The 16,981-nt window shown below is 34.9% G+C and overlaps 1 protein-coding gene across 1 annotated transcript; it reads right to left on the minus strand.

Annotated features, from left to right (window-relative positions):
- Nucleotides 1–327: 327 nt before the first annotated feature.
- Nucleotides 328–8,459, minus strand: LOC104906175 (BRAP2 RING ZnF UBP domain-containing protein 2). Its single transcript, XM_057392518.1, has 12 exons — nucleotides 8,156–8,459; nucleotides 6,989–7,096; nucleotides 6,786–6,894; nucleotides 6,571–6,685; nucleotides 4,972–5,069; nucleotides 4,358–4,464; nucleotides 3,843–4,092; nucleotides 3,687–3,740; nucleotides 3,411–3,554; nucleotides 3,179–3,243; nucleotides 833–887; nucleotides 328–718 (listed from the first exon to the last, which is right to left on the minus strand). The coding sequence occupies exons 1-12, from the start codon at nucleotides 8,395–8,397 to the stop codon at nucleotides 572–574; spliced, it is 1,494 nt and encodes a 497-aa protein (XP_057248501.1). The 5' UTR covers nucleotides 8,398–8,459; the 3' UTR covers nucleotides 328–571.
- Between the last annotated feature and the right edge of the window lie 8,522 nt (nucleotides 8,460–16,981).

Consider the following 16,981-nt stretch of genomic DNA (forward strand, 5'->3'; position numbering starts at 1 on the left):
TGCCTAATTTTAATTTAAAAGTAGGCGGTCTCTTACAAGACAAACTCTAAAATGAAAGTATATAAATGGTGTTAAAATCTCACATTTTAAGAAACTAAAAGATATGGTTTTATTCATCTAGCCGCATTGCTTTTTGATGTTTTTTTTTAATATATAATTACACTGCTACACTGCTTTTTGATGTTTGAGGAAAATTAACTTCTTAGCAAGTCCATATTTATGTGCCCACTAAAGTACCAAACACTTTATACCCCAATACAACCTTATTGCGATTGCAATTTGCTGCAGATCACCAAATTACTGTACCCAGGTATCGGCAGAAGCAAATGCTGAACAAAAATTAATAACACAACGAGCCTCTACAGTGTTTGAAAAAGTCATTGACAACTCACGATAGTGATGAATACCATCGTGCTCAATATCGCTAATTGTGTATTTCATGATCCAGATAAGTACCAGGACACACAACAATATTTACGCTCTTTTTCACTCATTTACAATATGAATCACAGAACTTACAAACTCACATTCCTATCAAGCTACGCTTGCCATAAATTGTATTTTAGTTCTTTCACCTCTTCTTCCGGTTCTTGGATTTGGTGGTTGTGGTAGTAGAGGATTCACCTCCTAACTTCAAAACAGCACCATCACTAACTTCATTAATGGATAGTTGCTCTACTGCTTGCCCTGCTTCAAGTTGCAACATCAAGTCTTTGAGCTGCAAATTACAGAAGATCGCAATGGAGTTCCCATCAGTTGTTCAACCGAAGAGGCCAAAACAAACAAACAAAAAAACATCCCAGCATATGAGAAATTTATCAGATTCACAAACCTGTTCTTCAAGATCTTGTAATTTGGTATCCTTCAGTCTTACAGCTTTCTCTTCCCTGCAGCGAAATGGAATTAGAATATACTCATCATAGATGTTGCCTTTTGTGTTAACATAAGCTTCATCATTCCACATGCAAAAGGAATAAACTGTTTATCATATGGATATAAGCAGCACAAATGAGATGCATTTGTTAAAGTGCAGCAATGACTCAACCCCTTGTAGGCAGGGAATTAAAACTCTCCCGTTCCGTTACAGAACGGCCGTTCTGTAACGGATTTTGGATTTGCCGTTCCGCGAAATCCCGTTACGGAACGCCATAATAAAATTCACATACTTCTCGCCGCGTTGTCCGTTCCGTAACGCGAACTCGCCGCGTTAGAACGCTTTTATCACCGTTACATCCGTTTTTTTCAAACATTGGCCAAATTCTTTCTATGATTTAATTATATAGTTGATGAAACATGTTATTCTATTAGATTTGATTACATTATGTTGTAATAATGCTTCATAAACTAAAAAAATGCAAATAAAGTTGAAACATAGTTATGTGAATTTTTTTAAAAAATTCACGCCGCGTCGGCCGCGAAACGTTCTATTTGCCCGTTACAAGCCGTTCCCGCGACAACGTGACCGTTCCCGCGAACGCGACCGCGACCGAGTTTTTTTTCCCTGCTTGTAGGAGGTAGTACTACTCAATCTTGGTGAGTGGATAATCTACCCGATCTCAGTAAAGTAAATATAACAATTAAAAAAATTGGAAAGATTAACAAAATAAACTATTTTCCTTATATGTCTAAGCCTATACTTCCTCCGTTTCTTTTTACTCGCTACACTTCTCATTTCACGGACTCCTAGGCAATTTTTGGAGAAGAGAGAGGTAGAGAGTAAAAAGAAAAGGGACCCATGTGGGAGGAGAGAGATAGAGAGAGTTTATTGCCCAAAAAAGAAGTGTAGCAAGTAATCTGAAACTTCCCATAATGGAAAGTGTAGCGAGTAAAAAGAAACGGAGGAAGTATATTCCCGAGTGTGTTAGATCCTCGACACTTTTTTGTTAAGCCAAAATCACAGAACCTTTTCCTAGAATAGTTGGAGTTGAACACTTAAGCATGTACCCGTGTTTAATATGAAAACCTATGTCCGACAAACACAACCACAGTAGCATGCCCACTTCCTGGACTTTATTCAGAAATCCTACCACTAATAGCTACAAATTCAAACAAGTCCACCAATCAGGGATATCATTCAGTAGTCCCTTCCACAGAATGAAAACTTGGGAACTCAGCAATCAGCTTATCAGTCGTCATACTAGATCACAGAAGCACTTTTCCGTAGTCTAAAGTATAACTTCAAAGAAGCAACATCCAAATAAAGATTTTCACAGCCAGTTATCATAAGAGCTCAGCTATTTAAACAACCACCTCCACTCTCTCCAGTGTCCTGCTAGTTTTCTTTATTAATTGCAAGGAAATAACACATGTTACACCATCTCGGAAACAACCAAGAGAGTGTAAACTGTTTCTTTGTGTCAAACTCAAAGGACTTCGGGGTCTGGGGTAGATTTTTGACGTAACCCATGATAAAGGATCAGGAGAACTAATGAGCCGCAAGACCAGCAGTTGAATAAAATGAAAGAAACATTGTAAAATGAAACATAATACCAAGCTGCAAAATCGGGCCTCAAACTGATTCCGACAATTGATAAATGCACACACATGTTCGAACAATCAACTAAGACCCAGCCAGACACAACCTGACACATGGGTTAATTGGTCTTATTTCCTAGTCAGGTTGCAAAATTGCGTTTCACAAAGATCAGAACAAACAAGGATTTTGACTCGATGAAATTTTGAACAAGTTTGCAAAATATGTCCCCATGTATGTGTCGTATTGTGTCCATCTCTTAGAAACTCAATATATCAACTTATACTTCCTCCGTTCTTTAATTGTAACAAATCATTATATGGGTAAACTTTGACCGTACCTATACTCAAATTTAAACAACATTAATTATCAAGTGATGTATTGTTAAATTCGTCTCAATGTGTATTTTCCCAAATATCAACTTTTTATAATTTTTACATATATGTATGTAACAACAGTAATGATCACAATTTGCATTGGAATTCGTGAAAAAGATATTTTGCAGTTTAAAAAGAACAGAGGAAGTAATATATATTATTTTCGTGTTAGTGGTTGATGCAAGTGGCATGGACCTTTGTGGTATATTGAGAGGACATGCGATGCGACAGATGGGGTGCTGAACAGTAAAAAAATTACTGCGACAATACCTGAAGAGGTTCCACTATCATAGAAGACGTCAAATGTAAGTAAAAAATTTGACCTTACCTTTCCTCAGTCTCCTGTAACTTGGCCTTCCAGATCTCTTGATTTTTCAGCAGATTTTCATTGATCTGCAGCCAATCATTGAAAATGAGGAACTAAGTGTTATCCACACAAGTCAAGAGATATGCACAAACCATCAATAGAAAACAGAGAGATAGCACGAGAAATCGAGAGGTTATAATATAACTGAATTCCTAACAAGTCACTTCAAGAAGTAGTCGACTCAGACACATACATCATCCAGAAATTTCTTTTCTTTGATGCATCTATCCAATTTTGCTTGCAATTTCTGCAATTTCAAGCTCACAGCTTTCTCCACAGCTTCAGCTATTTCCCTTTCAGTCTCTTCTTTAACTTCTTGCAACAAAGATTCAAAATACTGCAATTGCACATTGATTAGATAACTATAACAAATAAAGAAAACAGTTAAAATTTATTGCAGGTACCAATTCCATAGCATGATGTAAATGTATCACTCTTAACAAATTTTTATTTCTGTAAATGACCTCACCAATTTTTGATTCTCAAGCTGTGTGGAGAGAAGTTCATTGTATTCATTTACAATCTGGTAAGACAAACAAAGTGCATAGGAAATTCAATCTCTGCAATTTACGGAAACAAAGAAACAAACCATTCACTAACTGAGAGAAAAAGAATAGAAACATACAGCTTCAACTTTACTATTTAAGATGGCGTCATTAATTCCAGGATCCTCACTGCACTCGCAACTGCCACAGCCGTGCACAGCATGTGAACATGGAGCATTTAGCTCGACCAACTTCCCATCCGTTTTTGACTGTATTAGACGGTGGACATAGTTGTCACCAACGTAATCCCAAACACGGCGAGTTTCCAAGTCCAGGGAATAGCAGTGCTGTGTTTCTTTCCAATGCACTATAGCATGGCCCTCCTTATACCTGGATCAAACGCTTCCTGGTCAGGAAATTAGACAATTAGAATATCTAGCATTTCTGACAAGTATGTTAATAATGTCTGTAAATTTAGTTTCACAGCATAGTTTACTCCTCAAAGAGCTATGGATCTCAATCATTTTACTCCCTTATCAGTTTGATCAATAGGAACATATTTTACATCACAAAGTACTTTGACCCTGGTGGCCAAACTACAATGGCAGGAATGCTTTGTCCATAAAAAATTACAGATATATAGAGAGCGTATTACCTTCCACAACCCACAAAACCACATATTACACATATCCACAGATTCTCTGAGGTTTGACAAATGAAACAGGTTGATTTCTCAGGCTGCTGCTGACAATAACGACAAACCTGGATATGGATGACAACCACAAATACAAGTCAATACATAAACAGCTTAGCAACATGTATGTAGAGAAGGAAACTTGGCTAATATACAGATTAGAAAAATCAGCAAATCACAAAGCCAGGAACCTATTAGTCAACCGCCACTCCTGGGGTTAGAGAGAGAGGGGTTCAAATGTAATTCACAGCACCAAATATTTCAATTAACACAAATATATATGCTTGGTAGAAGGAAATCAAAATTATATATATTTCTTACTAGTTCGCAAAAGATTGGATATAGATATGATCATATAAAGCAAGAAGTTGCACGAATAGAGAACAAAATAAACAACAAAAAGAAAAGTCAGAATACTTTTAATTAGTTAAGAACTCTGAACTCTGAACTCTATGTATGTGATCTCAAATTCTGAATTTTCAGTTCTAAAGAATGTACTCCAGTCTCCAGAAGACCAGAAGTAAGCAAACAGCAAACAAAGAACTGAAGAATGAAAGCACACTTGCAAAACTTACCGGACAAGAAGAATCTGTCCATCTTGAGATGCAGGAGGAGTGGAAAGAATGATTGCAGATTGTTGTGAGGATCCCACTGGTCTCTTGATCCAATCTCTCTGCCATACAAGTACAATCAGTACAGTCAAAGTCAAGGGAAGAATACAAGTATGATAATCTTATGGCAATTTCTATATTAATATTCTATGTTATATACATGTAATGATGTAACTGTGTGCACGCGAATGCATGCATTTGTATCTTTGTGTGTAAGCAGATCATAACAACATATACTAGGTCTTTTCCAGCATTGCCTCTTTTCTTGGAACCTGGAAGACTAGTCAATGCTTCCAGGTCTTTTTTAACGCCATCACTTTAAGCTCTCTTCCTTCATGGAAATGTTTCAGACTTTCAGGTCAGAGAATACTTCAGAAATCTGCTATTTTTGCCGTCAGTTGTAGTGTTTGTATGGAACATTCTAGAAGCATCCTCTGTTTTTCAAATTGGTATTAGACAAAGTTGTTAATCTAGCCTCACGTAATCTTTGCCAGTAAAGTTTTCCTTAACATTTTAATGACTTATTTACTAAGCAACCTAAAACCTAAGAGTGAGCCCATTGGATGATCTATAAACTAGATCATGAGGAGAGAGGGAGAAAAATATTATAAAGAATTAGGAGAGAGAAAAAAAAAAGGAGAGAGGAGGATGATCACATCATTGTACTGATCATTGTTGGATCATAGTTAAAGCTCATGAAAGAGAATAATTGGTAGGGCCCCATGTATGGTGAGTTGGCAACAATCTAATGGCATTAAAAAAACCAATCCAATGGTTAAAAAGATCAAAATTGTAGATCATCCATTGTGGGTAAAAAAAGCATAAAAACTAATGATAGATCATAAGTGAGGTGGAAGAGAGAGGAAATATTAAAATGATTGATGATCCAAATTTTTGGATCAACCATTGTGTATGCTCTAAAGGGTTTGGTCAAGTGATCTTGTACTTCTGAGAATACTTTGTGTTGTCCAACTACATCTACCTGATCCTTCTTCTCAAGTAAATTTCAATTTACCCTATTCCCTCCACCCACCCACCCACCCACCCCCCTTCTTTTCCCAGCTCCTGCCCCCTAGAACAAAGATTAGTTTTTCCACTTACAGACATGGCAAGTTGGCAACTAGGCTTGCATAGAAAACAAAGCTACTATAGCTCCTCTTTAACAGCAGAACTTATACAAAAGTCTTCCGAAGTGACAATAATAAACTATAAAGCACAAAGTAAGAGCTGCTATCCAACAATAGGCAGGTCACAACTACTTCCATCTATTGAGTTTCTATTGAATAGTAGCAGAATGATTAGCATCTTGAACCAAAACAACAAATATTTGAAAGAGTTACAACAAGGTAGAACAATTTCTGTTGGGTATCTCTTTAACTTCTCATCCATCAAATGCTCCTTTTTACAGCATGGGAGCACTAGTTCCGATCTAGTTTTCTTTAAGGAAACAAGACTTTGATTAGAGAAACAAGCTGCTAAAGAAAAAAGATTCAATACAATAGTTATACCCACTCTACAACAGTTGTGAAATGAAATGAAACACATAAGTTATGAGTAACATACCTAAGCAAACTGGACATGTACTCTGCTCAGTTGAGTTCATGAGAGAAGCTTGTCCATGTTCAATAGAGCCCGTGTATTGCACATCAATGATAAAAAGCACATGACAAGCCTCTGGCTAAATAAATATTCAGTCAGCTTTCAATAAAACTAAAAAGGTAAAAACACATACTTGAGGTTTCGAATTATCAACTGAAGCAATATATTAAGAAGGCTACCTCCAGAGATGAAAATCTTTTCCCGTTAAAATGTTTGAAGAATCCATCAGCCGAATCCTGACTATCAAATCTGATCAGAGCAATATATCTATCTGCTGTTTCATCATCCCTTGACACAACAGACAAGAGTCAGAATATCATAAAGTACATATCAATAATCTTAATATCCCACATGAGAAGCCATTAAGACAAAAACTTCTCACCTGACAATTCGCATTTCAAGCATATGTTGAACAAATGATCCGCAAAACCGACAAAAATCTGCATAAGTCATGTGATTCGGAACTCCAAGAACACATACAAGGGCTTTCCTCTCAACCTAATCATCATCATATGCAGGTTAGGGAAGCACATATAGGAGAGAAGTGTGCTCGAAATAGCATCATCTACATTTCTAAAGCACTTCGAACAGGGAAAAAGATCAATGCACTAGAGCTGGCCACTGATATTGGAGATTAATACACAAGCTCTTAATAATCATTACAGCATGTGCCCACAGAAAAGCCATAAGATCAAACAAGCTAAAAGTGCTTGTATAATTTACCTTAAAACACCTATCCATCTGCCCAAATAAACCCTAAATCATAGCATAAAAGTTGCACTTCCGATTATGGATATAATCCTTCAATTTTCCAAATACTACTTCATCTTTTAATTTGGATTGACCTTCATTATTACACAAAACCAACTAACGCATACATTCCCAACGACACCAATTGTTCAGTATTATAGCTTCTCATATATATTTTTTTGAGAAGTTCATTATTCGCGCCAGTCCTATGGTCCATGCCAGTGTTACCTAATTCGCCTTTTAAATTCGCCAATTTACCCAAAAATGAACCAAAACCAACCATAATCCATTTTTCTCAATTCGCAAATCGTGGGGGAATTAGGAAACACTGGTCCATGCCTAAATTCAAGCAGCACCATCCTCATGCCTCCAATCATCGCATTGAACCAACTCCACAAACCCCAACACACCAAACGGGTCGTAAAAAGACTCTGACTAAGGCAAGACAAGGAGGAGTGAGATGAGGCACACAGCCCTAAATCCTAATCATACAATAGCAAAGCTATCTTTTACTTACCCCTAGCATTATAAACACATTCTGATATCATATTCACATGACACTCCCGATACCAAGTAGTATAAACTAAATTAACCAACCATACATATTCAATCTGCATAAATCTTTTCTTTCTAAGACCAAATTTCACTTCCAGCTCTAACGTATCACCTATTTGAATCAATAACTTTGAATCGAATAGTTTCAGACATCAAATTAGCTCAACGAAAATCAACAGGCCAAATAAACACTAAAACTAACATTTTCTGCAATCAATTCTCATGAAGATGCACAGAGAAAAACCGAGGAGAGAGAAAGAGAAGGAAGAAGAAGGAAGAAACGACGTCGTTAGAGTAGAAATGCATGACACCGCAAGTTTCTTCGATTCTAGGGTTTCCAGATGAAAACGCCAAAGTTTGAGTGGAAAAAAGCAGTGATAAGTCGCCGGAAACCATGGCGGACGAAGGAGATGATATGCTGTTGTTTTCCGATGAATCAGCGACTGGTGATTTGCTCGCACTTGCTGCTGCGGTTGTTTCTGACATTTTTGAAATCAAAGTTGAGGAGAGAGAAAATGGTGGGAGGTAGACGATGAGTATTTATAAGGTACTGGTAGTGCGCAAATAAGTACAGGTGCATGGAGCGCGAAATTATTTTTTTTTAGTAAAACCGCTACTTGCAGTAGCGGTTTAAAAGTGTCGAGAATTTTTTTTTTTCAAGTTAGGTAAAACCGCTACTCCGAGTAGCGGTTTATTATGAAAACTGCGCTACTCAGAGTAGCGGTTTATTTTAAAATTAAACCGCTACTTTGAGTAGCGGTTTATTTTAAAATTAAACCGCTACTTTGAGTAGCGGTTTCGTGGGTTAAAACAAAAAAAAACAATTTTCTCGCGTGCCGTCCTACGTGGACGGTACGCAGGGAATTTTAATTTTTTTGGGCATATTTTGGGAATTAAAACCCACTTTTGCATTATTCAAGGAAAAAATTCTCATTTTTAGATTATAATTTTAAAAAAGGATAATTTGTCAAAAGGGGCCTTAGAATTTTTTGTTTTTGCGAGAAGGGACCTTAAAAAAAAGTTGGCATTTAAAGGCCAAACAGCAAAAAATATTGTGACGAAGGACCTTACCACCAGTTTCCGACATTGACCAATCTTTTCAGGCATTGACTTGCCTCAATTTCTAAATGACACTCCCTAACTTTATAAATGCACTCCATCTAAATACCAAAAACAGACCCAACTCCCTGTCACTTGAACTCCTTTATATCTCCCTCTCTCTTTCTCTCTCCAAAATTTGAAAACACCATTAATGATGGTGTGCTGCTGAATATTGAAAGTCATCCAACTGATTAATTGCAACTGGTAAGTTCACTGTACTATCCTTTATCAAAGTTTTCATCTTTAATCTCTTCATTGCACTAACACAAAACTGTTCGAAAATGGGAAAAAGCATAGCAAGAAGCAGCGTAGCAGAGCAAGAAGGAGGAAAAGCAGAGCAAAGCAGCGTAGCAGAGCAATGGTATTTGGGGTACAAAGAAGTAAGGGAAATTAGGAGGGAAAATTTGTCAAAGTAGGGCAAAAAAAAAGGGAAAAATTACAATAGCAGTGCCATTTAGAAATTGAGGCAAGTCAATGCCTGAAAAGATTGGTCAACGTCGGGAACGCCCTAATTTTATTTCCTTACGGAAATGGAAACCGGTGGTAAGGTCCTTCGTCACAATATTTTTTGCTGTTTGGCCTTTAAATGCCAACTTTTTTTTAAGGTCCCTTCTCGCAAAAACAAAAAATTCTAAGGTCCCTTTTGACAAATTATCCTTTAAAAAATTATTGTTATTTGTTTCCTTAAATTTTGCAACTAAAGGTTCCCTTTTCAGATTTAAATTTAAAAGGTAGATGTTCTTTTACGTTAACGGTAGATGTTCATTTACTATATGTTCTTTTCATTATAACCTTTGTTCGTTTATAAATATAAATTTACACGTTCTTTAATTTTAAGCCTTGTGTTCTTTTTTAAACTAGAAAAATTGTTGAAAGAAGTTCGTGTTCTTTTATATAAATGGTATGTTCTTTTTTGGTGCACAATGAGCATTGTGCGCCCTAGTGCATAATCCACGCTTTGCTGGTAGTGGACCATCCGTTGACAAGCTTCTCTACCCCAAGATGAATACTACAACTCGTACGTCCCATTTAGTAGTTGTTAATAAATTGCGGTATTATTCTTTATAAGAGCTTGTCCTAATTTTTCAAGGACATACTCCCTCCCTCCATTATTAGTTTACCCACTTTGACTTATAATGCTACTCATCTTTATTATTTTGACCATTATTTGTGCTTTATATGTAAAGAAAATATAATCATGTATGATATCATTTGATTCGTCTCAATATGTAGTTTTGGAATATTAAATTTTTATAATTTTTACAAATACATAATTAGAGATATTATTACTCAAAGTTTTACATCGATAAATGTGAAAAGTCAAAACGGGTAAACTAATAAAGGACGGAGGGAGTATATGAGATATGAAATATTCTTTTGTTACATTTAAAATGAAATGGAGTACGTATAATCATTTTGTGTAATTTTGAGAAAAATTAGGGATATGTTAGAGGATTTTTGAATCAAGCGTGTTTTGGGTTATTTTTCTATACTTTACTTTTTTACAAATTACAAAATTATCATAGTGATAACTATGTGTTTTGAGAAGGTATTGTGTCAGAAGCGTCTGACCACAACATTTGGTCATACGATTTCAGCTGGTTTCAATTTTTTTCAGTTGAATGTATTTTGATTTTAGTTGTTCAGTGGATAAGTTCAGTTGATCCTTTTTTTCTTTTGGTTGGACGTTCTACTCATTCAGCTGGATATCTTTTAAGTTCAGTTGATCCTTTTGCACTTTCAGTTTGACCTATTTTAAGTTTAGTTGAACCTTTTGTTCATTTAGTTGGACCCCTTTTAAGTTCAGTTGATCTTTTTTTTCTTTCAATTGGATGTCTTTGAAGTTCGGTTAGTTATCTTATTGTTTCCTTTACGTGTTTTATTCTTTCAGTTGGTTTTCTTATTGTTTAATTTACATGTTTTTCACTTTCAGCTAGTTTACTTACATATTCATTCAGTAACCACCAAACCCATTCATCTTCTTCACTCAACAAATCTCGACAACAACAATAAACATACAGCAATATCATCAATTCATCATACAATCCAGCATCAACACACACAACCTTAGCCAAATCAACCCCAAGCCAAAACTCAGCTAAGCCACGGTGACCGTACAACCATCACTACCGCGTCGTGTCAGCCGCCGTACAACCACCATCCAATTGACGACGAGCAACCCACAATGTCGCTGATTAAGGGTGATGATTTGACGGATAATTGAAGTTGATGATTAGACGAAGATAGACGAAGATGGACGTACCATGACCTTCAAGGTGTTTGCGGTGTTTTCTATACGGCTGTGTTCGCTGCTGAGATGGCCTCGCAGTTCTTCTTGAAGCGGGTTACCATTTTTGTGAATGACGGTCCGACCAAAATATTGTAGTCAGACCCTCTGATACAATAGTTTCACATGTGTTTTTCTTGTATATGCATTCTGTAAAGAGAAATGTTAATGTCTGAATTATAGAAGTCCTAGTACCTTTTCCCAAACTACGGTTAAGAAAATATTCAAAAATTCTTATGATTAGGAAATAATCTTCAAAACAATTATAGGAAAAAATATGACTTATAAATCCAAGTTAAGAGTGTCTTCTCATATTAATAGCTAAATTTGATTCAATTTTAAATGATTTAAATGATTCCAAATTTATTGATACCCTTCATATATTGGTTTGAATTGTATATAGATCAATTTTAGAAATAAAAATTATTGACATCATGCCAATTAATTATGTCAACCTAATGGGTAGAAACTGGAAAAAAAAAAGATGATGGAGAAAAAACAAAATTATTTTATGTGAAATACTGGTAGGTTATGAGTCACCAATGTCAATACAAAAAGAGTGTTATTGAGAATATCTATAGATAAATCAAATATAGGATTAATATGGGGAAACACCTCGAAATATGGAGTTTATGAGTGATTTTTTTTTCCTAAATTATAATATACTCTTGAACTTTGACTATTATATAAGGCATTAAACTTTACATATATACTCTCCTCTATTTTTGTGCACTAGCCATGTAAGCCTACTAGTACACAAAGTTAAAATTTTGCTTAGAAATCTATTGGAAAACTCTATATGTTATATTTGTACTATTAATTTTCACATGTTACATACATATTATCAATTATTAATCATAATTTTGGTTCAATATGTGAAACTTATACTCTCGCGCACTTAAAGCTTTCCTTGGTTCATTTCCTATTGTCGTGAACCTTGATGATCCACATTACTAGTAATGAACTAATGATCATACTCTCTCTCTGTTTCTTTTTAATCTACACACTTTTCTTTTAGTCCGTTTCTTTTTAATCTACACACTATTGCTTTTTCTATTTTTGGTAACATATCACATCTACTTTATCCTTTTTTTTCCACCCATGTTGTTATAGATGGTGACGAGGCTGCTCCACCATTGATGGTTGTCAAGGATACTAAACTAATCCATTTGGTTGGTGATTGTTCTTCCTTCTTAAACTTGATGAGTTAAATGCTTCTTTCATGGAGGTCTTTAATTTGATTCATTAAGTTCTCTTTCATGGAGGTCTTTAATTTGATTCGTTAAATTTGATTCATTAAGTTCTCTTTCATGGAGGTCTTTAATTTGATTCGTTAATTTCTCTCATTTTCATTGTTGTTCTTTTCCTCGAATAAGTTAGGAAATTAGGGTCCTTAAATCCATAGGAGTGTCTTGTTCTTTTCCTTTGAGTTATTTCGTTTCTACATGTATTTTATGTTAGTTGTTTCGAGTTGTATTGATTTAATCATAGGGTCCTTGTAAGCATGACGAATTATTAGCTTCAGATGTAATGAAACAAGTTAAAAGAAGCTAAGAAAGCACGTCCAAGGAAGGAGCATATGCAACATGAATATGGCTGAAATATAGGAGTTTGGTACACCCCTTGATCACACGTCTAAACTGCAACAAACTCACTATTATCAAGGCGTGCAAGTGTGGAGTCCAAGGGATGCATGGAGTACGTGAATAGCAGCAACAAACACACGTTCAAGAAGGGAGTTAGGCACCACCATAATAGGGGGAAGTTGTTACTTCCCTTGCACGTAGGCAACTAGCCGTTGTGGCCTAGTTGCTTGTTTGATTAGCCACTTCTACCTTGTCTTAAGCCATGATTCGTACATGTAATAGTGGATAGTTAATTTGTTAATTTCACTAATTATCTTTGTTTAGAAAAATTAGAAAAACTTAAGTTGTAATAGTCTATAAATAGACGGATGAAATGAAATGAAGGACATGACTTTTATGACTTAACAAAACCGTGAGTTTTTATACCTTGCTTAATACTTTGCATTCTTGGATTGGAATCAAGTGTTTAGTGCCTATGCTTAACTAACCTTGGCAAGTTAGTTTGTCTTCTTAGGAGCTTTTAGATTGATTGTGGTGTGACATATCCAAGTAGTTTAGGAGTTTGCTATTCAAACAAACTTGTGGATTCAAGTCTCTTGATTGTCTAATTCTATCAAAACACCCCGTCAAGGCACAGTGCCATTCTCTGTGTGAGCCAGTGCTATTCTCTGTGCAACTATTGTTCGAAACTTTAAACTTGTATACTTCGAGTGTTACTCCAATTATACAACTCATGTAAATCACTTTTTGATATTTTAACCCACTCTTTTGTTTCTCTCTCCACCTTTTCAGTTTCTCTCTCATACTTTTGTACTTCCTCCTTGGTTCTCCCCCAAGTGAAGTGAGTAAATTTAAAATGAAACGGAGGGAGTACTTAATCATGATATGTGATTGAATAATTTATTAATCTTATCACATCCTTGGAAATAGTTAGAGAATGGGAGTTGATTTAAGAGGAGACTAATACATATATCTATCCATTAGGAATATACAATTAGAAAAATTAACATTTTACTAATTATTAGTGTATAAATCTAGTATGTATATTACTCAGTAGGTAGACCGAAAAAAACAATTAGAGATATTTTGTCATTAAATTTGAGATTAGAGGTGGTAAAATAATGACAAAATTGGTCAATGATGATTATAGTTGAATGGGTGGCAAGGTGGGAGAGACTACGGAGTTGAGAATGATGTAAGGGGGAGAACATGACATTCAATAAAAATAATTAATACAAAAAAGAACTTTTTCAATCAACTTGATGGAGTTGTAAATTAGTTTGGAAAAATGATTAATGACAGATTTTGATGTATTATATATAAACTTAATCATATAAGGGTAGGTTTATATAAGAGTCTTTATGTATATTATAAATCGATTCAATGAAACAAACGCAAGGACTTTCAAATTTCAAGAGGATTGTATTACGAGACAAATCATGGATTCGGTGAGAAAAATAGATATTAGTCTAATATGAACATCGTATGAAATTGATGAAAATGAGAAGTAGAACTGGAACAACCATGTGGCAAGAAATGATAAGTTTATTACGGGACAAAAAAAGAAGTCTCACTAATAATATGCAAATGACAACCTAATATGTGGGGATTGAAAATCCATTACTTCTTTTTTTTGTTTGGTTAAATCAAAGAACGCATTTAGAACTTAGGCAACCTTGTGGGGTTGCAATTTAATACTTAGGCAAACTTTGAGTCTAAGTTGATTTATGTTGTATAGGCAAACAGTAGTGGGGTTATGCAGGATCGAGAAGTACTCAAGGGGGGGGGGGGGTTGAATTGAGTACTTTGATAGTTAGTGTAATTTAAAACTCTTTTGTTTTGTGGGGAACCAGATGAACTGGTTTACGCAGCGGAAACAATTAACTGTTCCAGCAGTAATAAATCACACACAAGAATCAACGAGGTTCGGCCCAACCAAGGCCTACGTCCTCCTACCCTAGTTAATCTTTTTAATCAACTCTGAAAAACAAGAGTAACAACACTCAACTGTTCTGGATGAACAGTTCACTCAAACACTCAACCCAAGTGTTTCCCCAACGTTCTTGAACTTACAAGAACTTGCACTTGAACTTAAGAATGCTCCCCAATCACTAACCCCTATTAGTGATTCAAATACAATGTGATTTTCTCTTGAAATCGCTTAGTTACCAAGCATACAAAGAGACAATAATGAATTCCTATGGATAAGCATTCTATTTTAGAAAACTGTTCTATTTTTGTGGGTTCTCTCAAGGATATTCAATATTTTCGTGTGAGAGACACACACATGTATAGATGCATAAAGTCAAATTATATAATGTCTTGGGAAGATATTTTCGTGGTGAGATCATATCCATATCAAGGATATTATCTACTTTCCTCAAATACAAAGATATGAGGAAATATCCAAGATATTATTTAATTTCCTTAAATGAAAATAAGATAATATCAAGTACATGATCACGAAAATAACTTCACAATATATTCTAATGACTTAAGAGGATATTTTTGTGGAGAGATAATATCCATATCAAGGATATTATGTACTTTCCTCAAATACAAAAATAAGAGGAAATATCCAAGATATTATTCCATTTCCGTAAATGAAAATAAGATAATATCAAGGATATGATCACGAAAATATATTCTCATTATTTTATGAATTTATACTCTTGATTGGCATATATTTTCTCCTTAATACTTTAGAAAATTATCAAACGAATTTTCGAAAACCTTTTTAAAACAGCCAATCTCGTCAGGTCAACTGTTCTAGCGAACTGTTTCCCTGACTAGTAATGTTGTGAATACTGGACCAATTGGTTCCCCTATTCATAACACTACTGTTTCCACACTAAGAACAATATATTAATTTCACCAAAATATCATGCACATATAATACACAAAGACTAATAAGAAGAACTCCTATTTATTATCTTCATGTAGTTCAAGTCTTGAAGCTTCCCTTGATTATTAACCTTCATTCCATATATTTCTTGAACTCTATCAAGAGGGCTTGATTGCTTCAAGTTTTGGAAAGGACCTGTTTGCTACACACAAGAAAGTTCATAAAGCATATAGAAACGGTTCAATTAGAACAATTATTCTCAGTTGTATGAGCTTTGTTGTTTGTCATCATTCATCTCAACTGTTTTTCATCAGTTGTTTACCATTAACCTGTACCTTCACGGATGGTCTAATAGAACACATAAGTTAAAGATTAGCAAAGTAACAACTATTAACACGGTAACTATTCTAGTGACTATCAACTGTTCTGCATCCAGTTATATTGCTTGCAACTGTTTGTCATCACTCAAAACTATGAGCACTACTTTTATCACTTCACCATCGTAACTTATCAGATTTTTACAATTGGATTGTATTTCATATAACCTTTTCCTTTAGTGGTGATTCATAAAGCATTAGACAGTATGTAAACTGTAACAAAAGATACAGAGAACAACTAATAGTGAAAAATAATTAGTATGGACAACACCATAAGGTATGCATACTTGTCATTATAACTATGTGCAATGCTACTAGAAGGACGGGGTCTTGAGAGCTTGGATTCTTCAACATTTAAAGTTGATAAAACTTGTTTGGCTATTTGATAATGGTGAAAAAAGTTAGATAAGTGGTGCATGATGTTTCCTCCAATTATTGACCAAAGAAATGGATTGCATAATTATCTTTTCTTCAGGAATTTAGCTTAAGCATCTTGTACTTCTATGTGATCAATGTTAAATAAAAAGTTGGATTTTCATGATCTTAACGAATTTGGTTGGTGTTTTATTATTGTTTAATCAAAGATGAGTATGTGTATAATTATTGACATATAAATTAAACAAGATATTAGTGAATAAAATTTTGGGGTATTTGTATAATAAGTGACATTTGAATTAAACAAGTTGTTAGTATTGTTATGTTTTATATTTAATTATGTATCATAATGTCAGAAATATAGGATGAACCCATTACGGATGAGGCATATGCTTAAGTGATGTTGATGCTCTAAGTAAGTGAGCTATGATTAAGAGAAGTTTGTGTTATTAGACATACAATTCGAATAAAGTAGTTGCTCAATTCACTTGAGTCCTGT

This window comes from Beta vulgaris, chromosome 2 (assembly GCF_026745355.1).
Source record: "Beta vulgaris subsp. vulgaris cultivar EL10 chromosome 2, EL10.2, whole genome shotgun sequence".
In the NCBI taxonomy this organism is placed as follows: domain Eukaryota; kingdom Viridiplantae; phylum Streptophyta; class Magnoliopsida; order Caryophyllales; family Amaranthaceae; genus Beta; species Beta vulgaris.